At 42.5% G+C, this 19137-nt stretch overlaps 1 protein-coding gene across 2 annotated transcripts in view; it reads right to left on the reverse strand.

Moving 5' to 3' along the window:
- The window catches only part of insyn2ab (inhibitory synaptic factor 2Ab), a 42619-nt gene extending 25007 nt beyond the window's left edge, over nucleotides 1–17612 (reverse strand). For both annotated transcript variants that reach the window (XM_077495232.1, XM_077495231.1), the window contains exons 1-3: nucleotides 17338–17612; nucleotides 17110–17236; nucleotides 6135–7266 (exon numbers count right to left, since the gene is read on the reverse strand). In XM_077495232.1, coding sequence (XP_077351358.1) covers nucleotides 6135–7261 — 1127 coding nt within the window. In that variant the 5' untranslated portion in view covers nucleotides 7262–7266; nucleotides 17110–17236; nucleotides 17338–17612. The remainder of the gene's footprint in view (nucleotides 1–6134; nucleotides 7267–17109; nucleotides 17237–17337) is intronic.
- Between the last annotated feature and the right edge of the window lie 1525 nt (nucleotides 17613–19137).

The following is a 19137-nucleotide window of genomic DNA, read 5'->3' on the forward strand; positions in this document are numbered from 1 at the left end:
GTGCTCCGTGACATTGTTTGATAATGTTTGGCCTTTCCATCCTCGGTGACAGACGGTAAGTCAGTGCAAAATGAATCAAGTTTAATGGAGTATATCAGAGTGTCCTTACATATCCATGTATCGTTTTTTTTTTCTTTCAATTCTTAATTGGCAATGTAAAATCAAAAAACAGAAAAAAAGTGGTTGATTATTTGTTTTTAAATCGAAAACTCGGTGATTCTCAAAGTGTGGTATACACACATTTGGGCTCCTTCTTGTGGTACACAAACGTATCACTGAATGTTCAAACCAAATGTTACAGTGGCGCTTTTTCTCTTTTTTTCTAAAGAGGAAGTCAACCTTAAATAGTCTTAACATGACATTCTGATTAATATTACATTCGTGGAATAGGAGTTATGAAACAAAATCCAGCCGTTTTTTATCCATCTCAGGGGGGGCGGCCATTTTGCTGTCCACTGAAGATGACATCACAGTTGCTCAGGGCTCAAGCAACGACCAATCACAGCTCAGCTTCAGAAAACAGGTGAGCTGTGACTGGTCATTGCCTGAGCCCTGAGCAACTGTGATGTCATCTTCAGTGGACAGCAAGTGGCAAAATGGCTGCCTCCTAAAATGGATAAAAATGGCTGGATTTTGCTGCTTAACTCATATTCCACTAACACAATATTCCGGAATTGCCACGACGATTCCACCTCAAAGAATTTGGTTCAATACAGAGATTCTTACATTCAGCACATTACTGCGCACCAGTTTTTTCAAGTCGTTATTCAACCCAATTTGCCGCAGATGCAAGACAATCAGCGTGATAAATTCTAGTTCCTCTGTAGGCTAAGATCACCCCGAGGGTCCACTTACAGTCGTGCGAGAGCTGCAAGAACGGGCAACGTTACAATCCTCCTGACAGTTGTATTGCGCTGCATTAAGCCACCAAAAACATGAGTGTATGCTTTGTGAACTTGTCTTTTTTTTTTTCTCCCCCCCCCACCGCAGTTGCAAGGGAGTGGGTCGCGTCTCGTGCACGCGTGTAATTGCCTGCTGTCACGTTACAGCCCCCTCGCCCCTGCCAGATGATATGTGGCGGGGCCGAACCTCGACCAGAGGTGACCTCAACGGAGGAGCGCGAGCGGGCCGAGTGCAGCTGCCGATAGCGCTCAAGGTCACCGGGTTCGTCCATCCCGGCCCGCTCGGCATCAAGAGGCGACGGTAACTCACCGGGTGCGACACCTGAAGTACTCTCGCAAGCTGCCTTGTTATCTCCCGTGTCGTAATTGAAGCAGATTTGCTCCGATGATCAAAGCTGGTGAACCTGAATTTATAATTACCGCATGCAAATATCACTTTTCCACCGCGGCGGCGGGATGCGCGCGACGGCGTGGCGCCAGGCTGCTATTAAATCAGACTTGTGACCCAGAGCGAGAGAGAGAAATCGACGCTTCTCCTCTGAAAGTCATTCTGTAAGCCGACTGCTGGCGTCATTCCAACGTTGTGTTGTTTGCCCACGTCAGCCGTCCTGGGAGATGTCCTGCCCTCTCGTCTGTTTCGCTGTCCGCACACCCTGCTGCACACTACAATAAGCATTCCGCTGCTAACCTGTGTACGCCTGCGGAGGTAATGTGCGGAAAGGATCGCAGTCAAGTGCTAACACACGTTTTGGATTTGATTATGATGATGCGCTGGTGCGTGGGCAAGGCCTTCAAGGCGTCCTCTGTTGGCATGAACACTACACAGGCACGGACATACATTTAAAACACATGATTGATTTATTTATTTATTTTTGTCCAATCAGATTTCAGCTTCAATGTGCTGCCATGCAAATATTATCCAATATGGATGGAACGATAAAGGCAATGTCGTGATATCGTGATATTAAAAGTGCCACAATATCGTCGTCGTCATTTTCACAATATTTAAATGCAACACATCTGTTAAAAAAAAAGTCAGGTTGATTTCCATTTGTGCAGATCTAGCACCCTCTAGGGGCTAGTTTATTAGTGTAATTTAATTTTCATTAGGGATGTTTTGGCCGTCTATGTTTAAAATCTATGCTAATTGGCTGATTTCTTATACTCTGCTGCCACTAGCTAGCTATTTTTTGTAAGAACTACCATTGCTTTAATGTCAGATGCTGCATCAAAGACCGCGGTATGCTCTTGCATAAAAAAAATAAAAAATAAAAAATAAAAAAAAACATGAAAAATTTGTTAAATGAGTTAAATTCCGCTATTTCATTTGGACAAAAGTAGTGCTTTGCCACCATGTTATGGCATCTTGGTGTCAAGGGGCTATCGTTGTGTGACACTTTATTCAGTGCTTTGCTGCCATTTTAAACCTTTTTGAGCAGGGAGTTTTCAACTGCTCGAGGATGTTTCCACGAATTGTAGAGGTGCTCAGTTCATATAACACAATAACACCAACAACATCCTTCCTTTTTCTATAGTGCTTCTTCTAAACCCCTTTTTCGTACTACATTTCGCAGAGCGCAGCACACCATCATCAACCCCATTAATTGTGTATGGGGTGAGGGCCCGGGCGGCGGCAATTTTCTTTTCGAGTGTCGGCGGAGTAACATCAGACAAGCGCCTCCAATTGGAGAAAAGCTGGTAGAGTGAATTTGTGTTATTTTGGCGGGCTTATTTACATATTCTCACCGAGCCATTAGATTTTCTCAGCTGCTCAAGTCTCATACTTCCTCAAAGTCAAGGCTTGTCTTGTCAATTTGCGGTACAAACAGATGCAAATTTTCCGTTTTTACTTGCTGGGTTGGCTGCTACGTCATCCCTTCCAAATATGGGCATGCTGGAAATGTTACATTGTTGCGCAACTCCTTCATACTGAGTGAGTGTGATTTAGGGCCAGAGGTGGAGTACTACTTTTTTTTTTCTTGAACAGGCAACGTTTTAAGTAACATTTCAACATTTTAACAAAAAAAAAAAAAATGTTGATAAAAGTCAAAGATGTGCACCACCAATCTCATTCGACACTCGAAACCGCCATACAAGAAAAGTCAAAATCAATGAAATCATGTCATATTTTTTTGTACAATTTTCTAATTAAATAAAGAAAACTAAGCATAAAATACAAAGTTATTTGAAAACGCTGTTTAAAAAACAAACAAATATATAAATAAATAACATTTAATGCATTCCTCCAACAAAAACAACTACCATCAATGTTTTGAAGTCCTGTAAAAAAAACATGTTTCCCATTTCCCGGCCGGCCACCATGATTAATGAAGCCAAACTTTTTTTTTGTATAAATTCCTACTCTACTCTAAGATTGTATCGCTGCCTTGAAGATTCATCAAACTTGCTTTCATAACGTAACATTTGGGAAAGAGAATCATTAGTTTTGCTTCCTTCTGGCAAGAGAGCACTTACAAGTCTGACCTCTGATAAGCCATGTGCAGCGCAATATGATAAAACCTTTTTTTTTTTTATATTCACTTGTCATCATTTTGGTGGTAAAGCTTGTGAGTTAAAGGTTACTATCTTCCTCACGTGTTGTTTCACATGCATCCTAGCGGGACTGACGACACACCACTCTAACCTTTCGCAAATGTATCTAGGGTAAAAGGACTGTCTTCAAAAAATATCACATCATATTTTTTTTTGAAAGTTGGAGAGGCGCGTGGAAAGTACGACTCCCTGTCCTGCGACCTCACCTCTCTCTAATAACCCTGATGGAAGAGCGCAGCGGAGCAGCTACAGCAGGCTCAAGTGTGGGGAGATGAAAGGCACGATGTTATGAGGCTGCACTAATTGGGCCTTAAAAAAGCAAAAGAACAAGGAAAGACGCGAGAGCAGACCCGCTTGGACACTGAATATGAATTAGGCTTAAATACAATTTACCTCTTGTTGCTATAGGTTTAAGAGATGGACCCTAATGATGAACGCCTTGGCTGATTCGGCACGTCGACTTTACGAAGCCCATTCGTGCATTGTGACATTTAAAGCAGTAAAAACCTGATTAGAACATTACAAACAAGATGATTCCATGTACATTTGCAATTATATCACAATTAACTCATTCACTCGCAGCCATTTTCACAGAAGCAATCCCGTTCACTCCCGGCTGTTTTACTGGATTTTGACTGATTTTGCAAGGCCCACAGAATTTTGTGTTCTATTGCTATAAAAGCACGGAACCTATCAAAAGAAAGATTAAAGTCTCTTCTTTCATCAGGAAAAAAAAGTATGTTTCTATCTGTTTCCGTTTTGCAGCAATTAGCATTAGAAGAGAGCTAAGTTTCATCAGTTTTCACAAATCTATTTGAAATTGTAAGTAATTGAGCTTTTTTTCTACATGGCCCTGGTTGATCTCGTTTACTCTGCTGCCACCTGCTGGCCGTTTGTGTACTAATTACTATTTCTGCAACCGTTCTTTGCAGTTGAGAGGCTGCATCAAAGCCTTCAGTATACTCTAGCATAAAAAAACAAAACAAAAAAAACAAAAAAACGTATAAATACGTCTTTGGGACACTTAGAACATTAAAAAAACGTATTTATACGTTATTGGGAGCAAATGAGTTATATAAGGTGATCGCAGGAGTAGCTGGTTCACACCATTAAACCCTGAAGGATATTCTGGATGTTTTCACTCAACAAGAGACACTGGCTGCTTGTCAAGGGAGCCTGTTGTGTACTTTATTCCGCTTTTACTTGGCGACGTGAATGGCCGCTAATGGATGTGAGACATCATCCACTTACCTTCCAACTTGAGTGTGAAAAAAAAGTAATCTGGCATGTCAGTTTAGTCATTATATTTCATCCCACTAACACAATGTTGGAAAAGTCATTGTTATTCCTTTCAAACCAATGTTGGATATTTGTTCATTGCCTGGTGTAAATTGCCAATATCAAAGCGGAATCGTGTAGCTAAAGGAAATGGAAAAAGGCAAGACTCAGGAGGAGTACATGATCGTGACCCAAACACACTGTAGGTACTTGTGCAATGGATCAAAAGCCTGTTCGAGCAATTTGTTAGCCTCTTTTCCAGGTGTTTTGTATGAACAGCACATGCACAGATTGGATAGGGCAAGGCAGTCAAGGTAGTTTCGGAGCCATAACAGAACTGGGTTGACGTAGTGTCGTATTATCAATTTTCCTATTCAACCGTAAATTCATGATTCTCTGATTATATTTTTCTTCAAACTTGAGGAATCTGTGTACAAACAAGGACACATTTTGCATTGTAATGAATTTCCCTAGTGGTTTGCAATTGGTATTCTAGCTACCGTAAAATCCTGTGGATAAGATGCTTTTTTTTCCTATATAAAATGATCCCACATACACGGATTCATACAAAAAAAAAGGAGCCTTTTATAGACGTTTATCAATGCCTAGATGATATAGAAAAATTTGCTCTTATTTTGAAGTTGTTCCCAGCCGCGTGTCGCGGCGTGACCGCTAACTTGACTCGTTTTTTGAGTCACACCAGTTGCGGTATCTTGCAAACTTTTGCCGCCAACGTCAACAACGTAACATTATCCTGAAATCAAGATCGATCCGCTAATTAAGGATGCTAAAAAAAAAAAAAAACGTAATGATGCTAACACTGTATCATACGGTGTCTGTTGCCAGCATTCATTGCGTTAGCATCTCCAGCGTTAGCAACTAGCCGCTTAGTTTACTTTTCAAAGGCCGTTTAATAGGCAAAAACAACACGTAAAAAATCGTCGCTACCAACCAACTGACTCAAATTGCTGCTTAAGCCTGCAAAATTGACACCGACGTCACTTCGTTTTATTGATCAAAATCTGTGGAGAGCGATTTAGCTAAACCTTTGTGGGAATCAGAAATTTGGGCATTATTTGTAAAAAACAAGTCTTGTCAAATGAATTATCAATCACTGAATTGTCAAGAATATCAATCTCTCTAAAATTAGCGCCAACTCAAGAAATGAATGCCATTTTCAGACTCAGCCGCCCTGAATTACTCAATTCGTTAAAATGTCCTTGGCACTCGGAGAAAAAAAAAAAATGTCGGTCCGTATGATAAAAGATGCCAACAAATCAGGTGACCGTAATATACACGGGTACAGAGAAAAAAAGCTGCATTTTAAAGGTGATTTTTGAGGGATGGGCACGCATTAAACATGAATTTGACTGTATATCTATTGTATGCAACGCCACTCACCCCTCTCGCTGTGCTTCACCTTTCTCCAACTCCTGAATAACTCCAAGCAGGACCTTGATGGTCTCCTGGCTGGAGTTGATCAGCGTCTCCATCGCCTGCAGCTGTGCTTTGATATCCTTGTCGTCAGATAAGGGAATTATCTGCTGGCCGCCGCCCACGCCCGGAGCTCCGGTATTTCCCGAGGGAAAGCCCTCGCCCGTCCCCGGCGTCTGCTGCAGTTTGGAGGACGCCGACGCGTGCCTCGTCCGGCACGGTCCTTGCGACTGCGCCGAACATTTGCCGCTGTGGGGAAGCGTCTGCGACTGCTGCTCGCTCAGCTGCGGTCCCTTCTTCCGTTTACAAGCCTTGGAGGGGCTTCCTAAAGACTCCACTTGGGTCAAGGAATTCCACGCGACCGGGCCGCGGCCCTTCGCAAACTCCGAGGTAGCCAGCGGACGCTTGGACGAAGCGCCGGCGTCGCTTTCTTCTCGGGGTAATCCTTTGTGTTTGGTCCTTGTCCCGCAATCCTGCTGCTCCGGTTCGCTTTTGGTGGAAGGATTGCTGAGGCGGGACTCCTGTGAGAAATGCGAGTCCGCGCACGAGGGTCCGTCCACGCAGTTGGCGTCGCAAATCAAATCCTCCGTGTCGCTGCTGTCGTCGGTGTGATGAAGCAAAGCTTTGGTCTGCCCCACGATCTTACCCTTGCACTTTGAAGACACCCCGACGGGTTGGCCGTCCTCTCCGACTGCTTTGATATCGCTCAAAAAGCCGTTGTTCTGTCCTTTGTAGTCCTCCACTAAGGCGGCGTGTTTAAACGTGTGTCCCTTTTTCCTCTCAAAGGGGAAAGTCTTGTATCGTTTGGTCAGGTCCGGCGACGTCTGCACGCCGGTGCTCCTGGTCACGTTCGGGATGGATCGCCTGGCAGGCATGGTCATGTACTGACGGTGTGTCACTTTACAGGAAATGGATCTAGCGTGTTTTCCTCGATACTCATTCTGCGCTTCGCAGATATCCTTAAATCGCACCTGCAGGGCCTTGTTTTTCTTCTTCACCTGCTGCGCGTCGGGGTTGTCTGCGAGGCACGTGTCGGAATCGGAGTCATCGGAGTCTGACGCAACCATGCATTTGCCGTCCTCTTTACTCACCATATTTCCTGAGAACGGGAAGACATAAAATACGAGTATAATTCAGGATTACGGTGTGGTCAAATATTTTTGATTTGGTACCACAGATGCTGTCGAACCAAGCTGGGAAATTTAAATGGCAGCATACAGTCATCAATAATAAAAATATAAAATGATAAAAAGCAAGTCGGACGGGTGTAGAAACACAGTGAATGCAAATGCAGGTGAAAGTACTTGATAGCAATTAGTGATAAATGCCCAAAAATAATCAAAACAGCACTTTATATAACATGCGCTCAGCTGCCTCCGGATGTGGATAAAATGGATGCCGTACTGCAATAAATTCTCCCTTCAGGAGAAATATACATTCATTTCTCAATGAATCTATCTGAAGATGATATAATGGATGGCTTAAAGGAAAGTGTCACTTCAGAGATAAACGCTAGTTTATATTAGTGTTTTTTGTGCGCTTTCTGTAACAATTGTTTCAATTTGCGACTAACAGATTTTTTTTGTGGGTATCTATCATCCGTTATTTGCTGGAAAAACTTGCCTCAACAGCTAAGATGGTGCCCAAAACCCCTGTCAAATAGAAAAGTAGCGCTTTGGCTCCAATCTCGGTTCTCTTGTTTACATTGATGTTCTTTTTAAATTTAACGTCTGTGATTTCATCCAAATGGATGAATTAGCATATTTCCTGTTCAAATAAAAGGGGGTGTGACAGGAAGTGCCGCAGAGAGCGGCTGAGCCTCACCTCGGATTGCGCAATTCCTCACTAACTGCATTGAGGGGCCTTGTAGGTGAAACAGGGAATCTCGAAAATAGTTTCAACTAAAGCAGGTGGTGTCCAAACTACGGCCCGGGGGCCATTTGCGGCCCACCATCCATTTTTTAGCGGCCCGCGAGATATGCTAAAAATGGCATTTGACTCAGTTCAAATCAAATAAAACAAAAATGTTTGGAGACGGTCAAAGTAAGAAGGGAAGGTGTCGAAAAACACAGTTGCTATTAAAGGTTATTTTAGTTCACTAAAACTAAAATTCAAAAAAGAATTTCGTTAACGAAATAAAATAAAAACATAGATGCTTTTTTAAAAAAGAAAACTAACTGAAACTACATTTTATGTTTATAAAACTAACTAAAAATGTCCTTCGTTTTAGTCTTTGGGAATTAATTTAATGCATGAGCCTTTGGGGATGATTTGAAATGTGATTTTTAGTAGATTTATTTTGATATAAACAGGAATAATGACCCATAATGCCCATGGTGTTTTTTTAAAATATTGTGCACAATTAATACACACTAAAAAAAAAAACTAATACTGAAACTAACTAAACTAAAACTAAGCATTTATTAAAGAACTAAAACTAATACAAAAACTAACAGAACCACCCTGAAAACTAATTAAAACTAACTAAATAAAAAAAAATAAAAAAATAAAAAAAAATAAACTAAAATAAAAAATTCCGAAACTATAATAACCCGACTGCCATATTACAAATAAATTGGTTTATATGTTGTAGCGTTGTTCTAAATATGCAAAAGCACAAATAAATTATTTGTACAATTTTCAGGACGAAACACAATTTCTCTTGATGTGGCCCTTGCGTCCTTCTGATTTTCTGTATGTGGCCCTCAAATAAAAAACTAAAGCAATTATTATTTCCTTCGTATTAATTCATGCCCTCAAAACGCATCTAAATGCTGACTTTATCGTGATCATTTTGCCTGTTCTCACTCCCTTTCCCATGCAATGAACTCTATCATCTTCTTACTTGGAAGAAGTAAACAAACTTGTCAGCGTGATATGAGGAAAATGAAGCGGCAGCTGCAGTCTGTGCGTGCCTGGAAAATATTCTGCATCCTTAAAACATCCTCAAAACTGGACAACCCGTCCAAACAGAATCTAATCACTAAATGAAGACGAACTCCAGTTATTAAAAATCCACTCCAAACGTCAGGTCAGAAAATACTAGTTCACAATGTCAGGCTGCTAATTCACTGGCAAATATTTCACTCTGTTTTTTTTTTTTAAATCTCACTCTGTCAGTGCCTCACCAGCCATAAACCTCACTGCACGTCACTGGTGCATTACCGCTATCAACAAGGCTGAGTGGATATTACAGACCGCAATCTATGACTATTTAAATTTGCCTTTTTTTTTTGTTTTGTTTTTTTGTTTGCCTCAGAACAATTTGACAAATGGAATATCCGTTTTGTGCCTACTCCGTTGTTTCTCTTCCATACAGTATTAGCACCCGCTAAGCTGTGAGCGTGAAATCTCGCACGATCCGGCATTGATCTTGGCGGCGGTCTGAGCTCTCCGAGTGCTCTGATTGTTAACGTTCACGTGGTCCCTGTGTGCTTTGCTGCAAAGCAGTTTTATTGCACTCCACTAGACCTGCATGAGATTTTTTTTTCCCCCTCCATATAAATGCGCTACTGCCGCAATGATAAAACACAAGCCCTCATATTTCTATTTAGTGGGTGTTTAGGGCTCAGTTAGTATGGGGGGTGCCTCTTAGGCTGCTCGTACGCACATTAACATTTGTCCACACATAGTATATTGGGTTGCTGAGTGTGTTAGGGAAGCACTCCAACTAATGCTTTTTTGTGACAGTTTTGTGCTTCTATTCTCTCCTGTGCGCAATAGTAACCATACGTTCTCTGTATTATCTACGCCTTTACGGTCTCACTTTTATCTGTGCTATTATACATTACAGTAGGGCTGCTCAATTATTGAAAAAAAAAATATATTAATCCCGATTAATTCGGTAATAATTGAAATCACGATTAATCAAACAATCTTATCTTTTTTGGGCACAAAAGAAAAACGTGAATAAAACACTAAATTATTATTATTGTTTTTATTTTATTTTTATTTTTTAAGTTTCAAATAAAATTCTTTGAAACACTAATCATGAAAGTTCCTTTTGGACCAAACAAAATTTATAAAATTAGTTTTTATAATAAAAAAAAAAAAAAAAAAATACAAATGTGTAAATTCATGTATGGTTTCCTTGTATAAACAAAGATTGTGCATTGCAGTTGCATTGCTGTACACTTGTAAATTGCCATAGAACTGTTGTAACATTTAAATAATTTCAATAATTTTTTTTTTAAACGATTATGGCAATTTTGTAATCGTGGTTTGTAATAATTGAAATTGTAATTGAATTTCGATTAATTGCACAGCCCTACATTACAGCATTTTTTGCTAATGCAGGTCACTCAATGGTATTTTCCTAGCACACACTTGGGATTAAACGATAGCTCCAGGCAATGTATGTCTTTGCAAAATAATATTGTTATAGCAAGGGAAGGACAAAAGACATCATCACGTCTATGTAAAAAAGTGAGCTGCTCCACCAGTGTCCACCTGTACGCTCTGGAGTTCCCCAGGGCGACATTACTGTCATCACGCCCTCAATGCAGTCTCAGCAGTATTGAGCAAAATGATCGACTGCAATGCCAAATATAAACTCTGCACCGGGCTATCACAAATCTGTCCGATCTGACCTTAAACTTGAAAAGGCTACCGAGCGCATCCTGATCCTTTTTAATGCAGTGGAAGTAAATAATTTTATGCATGACTTGAAAGCAAACGAGCACTCACTATGACAGAATTTCGGAATTATCTGCAAATGGAATCAGAGCTCGTGTTTGTGCATCGATTTATTTCCTTTATATAAACATGAGGAATGTTTGTACTTGAATTTGTCATTGTTAGGAATGTATAATGAAGCCACCCTTTCACGGTAATCGAGTTTACATGTAATGAACCCTAAAATGCTTTGATCAAATTGACATTTGGATTCCAACCGAGCGTTGCTTGTTTTCGGTTGTCACACATGCAAAGTGACACAGTAAATTGTGAGCCTCCTCATCAAATGTGAAGTAATGCACAGAGAACTTCAAGGGAACTATACTCCACACCATGTGGTTGAAAGCAGCTCGTTGAAAAGACACCAAAGTAATTCACGAATTTTTAGCTGGACAGTTTGTGTGTTGTTCTGCTGTGACAACAAATTATGCAGTATTTACGTTGCATTCACTGCTGTTATGGTTTTACATGCGTGAAATTGACTAAAAATATCCATCCATTTTCTACGCCGCTTGTGCTCGCAAGGGTCACGGGTACCCGATCTTGTCACAGCTGCGTTTGGGAAGCGAGGCGAGCGACACCGTGGACTGGTTGCCAGCCAATCATAGGGCGCAACTTGGCATTTTTTGAAGTTTCAAGGCTTTGTTAGATCAATTCCAGACAGAAAGAAGGGTCTCTACAGTGGGCATCGGCTGCTGGCACAGCTGTAAAAATAGACCACTTTTGATGTGTTGTTCATCTGTGTTTTTATCTGCAAAAAAAAAAAAAAAAGCTAGGGAACGGTGCTACATTTTGTAACTGTTAAATCCATGTAAAGTGAACATCTATATTTGACACACCAGAAGAGTGTTATTAACCATCTTGCCAAATTTGAATGATTTAAAAAAAAAATTGAGTACATACAATGGAGGTTCTCTGCTCTCAAACGCTGTGGGTGTGTCCGCTGAGTTCGCTAAAACCAACCGAAAAATGGATGCTACTTCCTAGCATCATTCTGTTGCCTACACATTCTGACATGTTTGAGCTACGAAAATATATCTGCTTAAAGCCTGGAGTGGATGCGGAATATATGCCACAACGCCGCAACAAGAAGTGCTAGCCACCAGCTAGCTTGCAAGCTAGAATACTTCTGGAGCATTCTATCGATCGGTGGACAGGTGGCGGGCTTGTCTATGGTGAAACTGTCTTTAGCTTGGGGATTTAAATAATGTCATCAAGCTGTTTTGCAAATTATGCCATGTGGGAAATCTGTATTTCAGGTTGAAGGCACAGCTAGTTAGCTAGCTAGCTAAATGACTATTGTAGTGGTAGAAATGGACCTAGTAATAATACCAAGTAATTCACAATTGTGCCAGATAACCGCTGATGCGATTGGAGGCGCTCAAGTCTAAACGCAGCGTTCTGATTAATGTTTCTGGAAAATGAATTAAGCAGCTAAATCCACCCGTTGTTTTAGCTATCTCAATGGGCGGCCATTTGGCCACTTGCTGTGCTCACATGAGCAAAACAAGAAAATAGGTGAGTTGTGACCGTAAAAACATCACCCTGCACTGGGCACTTAATGTATTCGAAGCTGCCGTAAGGTTTTTGATCCACTTTTTGCAACCAAATTGCCAGTCCGCCCCCAAGACACATCCTGGTTTGCCAAATTGGCAAACTCACACACAACAATTTATGAGCTGATAAGAAAATCAAGAACTGCTGGCATTTGCGCACACCGTGCAGGTGCGCTGTCAATAAAAATGGAGACAATCTCAACAATTCAGTACAAAACCGTTCTCAGTCTTTGCCACGTTTTCCAGCAATTATCTTTAAACATCTATAATATACTCCAACCAAATCTCTGATTCACTTTACAGGGTCTTTGGGGCTTTTCTAGAAGATCCGATTATCTTTTAAACACTGACAGAAGGCCAACGGCTCCCCCACCAAAAAAAAAAAGGCTAACAAAGATATTTCCCTGCTTTGCATATGCAGACAGATGAGCTAAAAAAAAAAAAAAAAAAAAGACCGCTGTTGATGTTTTTGCCCAAGTTTATCTGAGTGCGATGTGCCTTTTTGTCGCCCTTCTAAATAAGAGCGCTTTCATCTCAAGTGCGAGTCCTCGGGACCGGTGCCATGCGTTTCACCTTGCAGACCGTCCACTGTTGACCTCACCTCAATTCAAACTGCGGAGGACGACACGGGAATATATTTAGAGACAACTGCGTTTCATCTCGCGGGCCTTAAGTCACCGCAGTGGATTCAGTGCCCGATGAGGATAATACCGCTACGCTACTTTGCTCATCCTCATTATGCACAAACAATATACTTTGCTGTCTGGTGAATTTACACACAGTTGTTTTGAAAACAGGGAGCAGCTTGGATTTTGGATTTGCCTGACGTGCACTTTGATTTCACAATAGGTTGCTTGTCAGAAGCGATTGTGGATGTGCTGCTGAACCGACTGCATGAGCTTGATTCCACATGGGAGTCTACTGTTTTATTACCGTATTTTCCGCACTATAAGGCGCACCTAAAAGCCTTCAATTTTTATCAAAAGCTGACCATGCGCCTTATAATCCAGTGCGCCTGATATATGGATAAAAAATGAGCCGCAACACGTCTCGTTGTCAAGACGCTATCGGTGACCCTGCACGATCGGTGACGCGCATGCACGGAAGATCCCGCCATCTTGGACCGCTAGCTAATACTAATACTTTACCTCCGAGAAAATAATAAAACAGCGGTTTATTCATTTTGGGAGTGAATTGAGTTGTCAAGAAAGCTGGTTTGTAATCTATTAATAAAGTTTGACTGACCTATCTGACTGTTTTGTTGACATTCCCTTTAGCGCAGCACCATCTAATGGATGCACAACGTAACCCCAGCCTCTACTATAGCGCCATATATATGGAAAAAGTTTTAAAACATGTCATTCATGGAAGGTGCGCCTTATAGTGCGGAAAATACGGTACTAAAAAATTCCAATCTCACACCACTTAAGAGGTAATCACGTTGGCACAACGTTCGCTGCGAGAGCAAAAAAAAAAGAAAAAAGTGTCTCATGTAGCCGTAAAAATCATGTAAAGCAGCCAAGTGGTAATCACACAAAAGCAGTTGAAGAAAAATCTCTTGCTAACACGCTTAAGTGATGGATATTTCCCGCACGCTTGGACGAGAGTCTCCTTTCTCCTCCTCTTCTGCATCTTGCTCCTCCCTCTCCCCGGGCCAGCCGTATCTCTGCTAATGACCCGAGGTCCTTCCCCGATTTGGCCCCGGCTATCCAAAAGGATTATGAATAATGCATTGACTCTAAAATTGCAAAAGTAATCCTCTGAAATCTCCTTATGTGCGCTGGCAGACCGTGTTTGTCTGTTCCGATTGCCCCTCGCTCCTTCATTGCTGAAGTGTACGAGGGTTTAAAAATACACACCTTGGGCCATGGCGCAGTGATTGATTTATTATGACCACCATGTTGCATAAACTCACCGAAAGGAATGCCAATGGGGTGTGTTTCCATTTTCGATGCAATCGGAGTTTGCGAAACTTGCTGACTCACCATTTTAAGCCAGCCGTGGAGTGAAAGCGGCGGCTTAGCTCGCATCGCCTTACGTACTCGTCGGCCTATATGGATATTTACATCTGATAACCCGGTCTTGCCTCATCTTATTAACGTTTAAGTAATGCTATTACAGCATCTGGGCCTACTCGGAGACCCGCCGCTGCGTCGTCACCGGATACGCGAGGGTGTGCTGTATTCATTATCTCGCAGGTTGTGCTCAAGTCCCCCCACCAGCCCGGCATTTAGGCCGACTCGTACATTGTGCGCCGCATGCGGTGTAGTCATTGTGCATGCACAGGGTTTTCTTGCATACATTTCCGAGTGTGTGACATTGCACCAACGTCTTCACAAGTGCACCGTAAAGGACAAGCTCTAACACTACGTAGGGATGGGAATACCTTGTGTGATATATCGTCAGATTTGGGCTCTCACGCACACAAAATTTACAATAATTATGTGCAGTTATAGTGGAATGTGTAGTGTGACAGTCAAAGTCCAATTTTTGTGGGAAAAAGTCGAGCGTTTCCTTCCTTGTTCCTAATGCCTCTGAAAGTTTTTTTTTTCTCTCTCTCCCAGATCTGCTGATGAATTGGTCGATCCTGACAAAAGTAAATATTAAACCTGTTAAATATTTAGAATCACAAATCTGTATGGTCATCGCACAGTTTGTTTGGCCCAGCCACAAACTCCGTGATTGTGAAACAAAATGTAGCCAATCGGAACGCGCCTTCAAGAAGAGCTACTGGTTGTGCCGAGCGGTGTTCCCAAACCTTTAATGAGTGAAAGCTTTCATTTTACAGCGCTTTATAAATAAAGTTGAGTCGAGTTGACAATTAGCATAGATTTTAAAAATAGAAGGCCAAAACATCCCTAATGAAAATTAAATTGCACTAATAAACTAGCCACTAGAGGGTGCTAGAACAGCACAAATGGTAATCAACCTGACTTTTTTTTTAACAGTATGTGTTCCTTTTAAATATTGTGACCATGATGACGACGATATTGTAGAAGTTTTAATATTATGATATCACGATATTGCATTTGTAGTTTGCTCCTCACAGAATTACCTGTTCGAAAGTTTTTTTGGGGGGACCCTAACCGCCATTATTCACGCAAAAAGGCATCTATCGTTATTGCTGGGGCGCCATCTTGTGGCATGAACAATGAACAATGTTGAAGTGAGTTGACTCTTGTGATTTGTGGCATCTATGGGTAATTATAAGCTTTTTTTTAGAGGCGGCACCATTTGTGGGTTTTAGTTATTTGCGACTGTGAGAGTCCAACTCTTCTTCGTATTTTCTGGCAGTCTGGATGCCCTGCGGCACTACGTCGCCCCTCACAGGTAAGCCTCGGTAGTTCGGCCGACATCTGCCTTGGGAGGAGGAGAATCGCGATTGCTCGAGGGTTGCTTGAGGGCTTGGTTGTGTTAGGGTGACCAGTTTTTCCAAAATGATACAATTTTTCAGAAAATGAGTTGAGGGGTGTAATTGCTAATGCTAAATGCTAATTTGCAAGCAAGCAAATGCACACTGTTTTATGTTTGTCGTATTACATCAGACAGTTAAAATATGCTGATTGGCGTTTATTACTCCTGATCGTTTGTCGTTAACGTTAAAAGTGTGCTTAAAGAGTGTTTTATCGTTTCTGATGTATTCATTTTAAAATGACCAACGTCGTCTTGTGCTTGAATGACACTTAATAATGTTAAAATGTTTCAACATTGCCTCTACAGTAAATAAAGGTTTTATGATGGTGACAGTCTGTAATGAAATAGGATTTCATTAGGAGATTTTGTTTTGCAAAGTCCACAAGCAGGTCGACCGGTGTCACGGAACAGATTGTGTTCGACCACTGTGGAAGTTTTGCGCTCTCGCATTGTTTTGGGCGATTTATCAAAGCCTTTGGCTCCGGCGAGCATTTGGAATCCACAACATCCTTTGTAAAATTAAAGTCAGGCAGGGCGAGCTGGAGAGGAACATTTGGGGATTAAACCCAATTTCGTGGATGTCTTTTAATGTTTGGAGTGTCTTTCACACCCACACAGTGCATCACCCTGATGAATCCGTCGAGTATTTAAGGGGTTGGGCTCCGAGCACGCAACCTGATGATGGAGTGCGATGCGTATCTGGATTTATGTAACAAGTGAAAAAGAAACTGCTGAGCTCGGCAAGTACGTTTGGCACCTCAAAGCTTCGCCCTCAGTGATTCCCATCATTCCAGGTAAGCTACGACCGTGCCCAGACAAAACGAAAAGTGCGGCTTTGCTTTGGACGTGATGCAGTACCCTTGAGCTTCCCGGATTAACGCCAGGATCAGTCATAATATTCCCGAAACCGGCCACGCGTATGTCCGCCTTGAGGAGCGCGTCACTCGTTCCGTATAAATGTGTCACGAAGCTCATAAAAGCTGATGTCTTCCCTCGTGAAGGACGGACATTCCTACAGTCAGTTATTAGACGCTGCTAATGAACCCTCATCCATAATTCTGCACCTCCCACAGGTACTTGATGATGACATGCAACTACATGCATGCGAATTAACATGCCACTGATTCCGGATGCAGATTTGCCCCCTCCCAAATGCACGCAGGCACCGACCACACATTCACATGCAAGACAGTATTTCATGATAATTCATGCTCAGTTATGGCATCCACATAAGTTCCTCCGGAGGCGTCCGCCGCGATTGAAATATGTGCAAGTGTGGGAGGATTTACAACTCTTACCTTGAGACACAGATCAGAGGTGCAAAGGACAAGCGAGCGCCTCTCCCCCGTGTACCAAGTGTCCATCCGAGCGTTCATCGGGCGCCGCGCTTGTGTCCAGCCAGGGAGGCAGCCAGTGCGGTGACAGCTGGAATAGTTGGAATCGGAGGTTACGGGAGTAACACGAAGCGGGCAGAGACACGCAACCCCTTTGACTTTCTCCTTCACGCGTCTCCAACTGGCACTCACCGGTTACAGGCACTCACAGCGGAGATCTCCATCTCGCGGTGCTGCTGCTGCTGCTGCCGCCGCCGCCGCTGCTGCAATCCCTGTGCATTCATGATTGAGTGTAAGTGTGTATGTGCGAGGGAGGAAGGCAGGGAGAGGGTGGGCTGGCGGGTGGGGAGGAGGAGGAGGAGTGGAGGAAGACGGCACGAAAGCTGCTGGGGAGAGTCCAGTCGGCGGTCCGCATCGCTGGTGAAGACCCCCTTAACTTGTCCTCCACATGCTGGATGTTTTGACACTGAGCTGTTATGTAATCCGAACGGGGCTTTAGAAGGCGGCGGCGAGGGGAGGGGACGGTAGAGGGATTGGGGAGGTGGAAAAGGGGAGAAGGGGGTTGCAAAAATGATAATGCATTATGTTTTTTAATTGGATGTCTCCCGCTCACCCGCTTCTAGACCACCGCCGCTGCCACCTCTGCCAGTCTATACATCTGACACATTGTTTATGAGCGGTATGAAGGGGGCTGAATCGAGCCAGGGTGCCGCACAAAGCTGGAGCGGGGGGGGGCAAGTTCACAAAAAGAGGAAGAGATCCAGTGCAGCGGCAGTCTTAATGAGACACAGAGACGAGTGGGAGACTGAAATAATGTGAGAAAGTAATAGAGACAGCGAGTCAAGGCGAGAGAGAAATGTACTTGCGCTCGGGTAGCTGCCTGATATCGATTCGGCAGCCACCTGATATTTATTAGGCGGCCTCTAAATTCATTCGCTCTCTCTGTGGCCTAATGACGTATACAGTCCTGTCGATAAAGCCAATAGATAAACTCATCGAGGACTTCATCTGCATCAATTCTAAATATGTAGCGTGCATGTTATCCGCAGTAAAAGTGCAAACTTGATTGGGTTATTTTATTTGACGCGTCTGTGGATGACATTTGTTGGCGAGATTTAGTTGATCTAATCTGAGGATGCCAACATTGAGTTTTGTCACCGTAAATGCCCTTTGAAATGTTTTACTTGAAACGGTTGCACTTATTTCATTTACTGTGTACATAACACTGAGAAGGATGATAATAATAATAATAATAATAATAATAATAATAATAATAATAATAATAATAATCCAATCCAGGGTGTACCCCGCCGACTGCCACAGCCAGCTGAGATAGGCTCCAGCACCCCCTGCAACCCCCCTGAGGAAAAAGTGGTCAAAAAATAGATGGGTGGATAATAATAATAATAATAATAATAATAATAATAATAATAATAACCACCCCCAGACAAAATTTGTTTCCACCCAGGACATGATCAGCAACCTGGGTCAAGATTCAGAGTCACTTTCAAGTGATGGACTCCGCTGGGCTACACTAAACCTCCACCGTGTTAGATTAGGGATCTTAATGATTCGATTGATTACTTGAGCGAGGCCGTTGTGTCGCTCTGACCTGTCCTGGTTTGGCATCTTCCTATAGCTCTTGCACACATGTATCCAGTTGAAACCAGTTAGGACCATCAGGTCACACATTCTTACACGGGAAAGGCAGCGCCAACCCCCGTGGGGGTGGCCGGCCAAGGTAGTATGATTAGCGACTGTTTTGAGCGTTCAGCGGATAAAGCGCCACAGCTGTGTACTCGATCTTTCTGGCATCCACTAAATAGTTCAACTGAGAATACGCAGTCTCCTGGTTGTTATTATTAGTATCGCGAGCATTCAAGATAAAAGAACCGGTGGAAGTTCCCATCAAACTTCACATGTGAATCTAACCAAATCGAATCATCATATTTTAAAATCCAGATGCTTGAATTGTACTGTACCATGTGTATC

The sequence above is a fragment of the Festucalex cinctus genome, chromosome 14 (genome assembly GCF_051991245.1).
Source record: "Festucalex cinctus isolate MCC-2025b chromosome 14, RoL_Fcin_1.0, whole genome shotgun sequence".
NCBI classification, from domain to species: domain Eukaryota; kingdom Metazoa; phylum Chordata; class Actinopteri; order Syngnathiformes; family Syngnathidae; genus Festucalex; species Festucalex cinctus.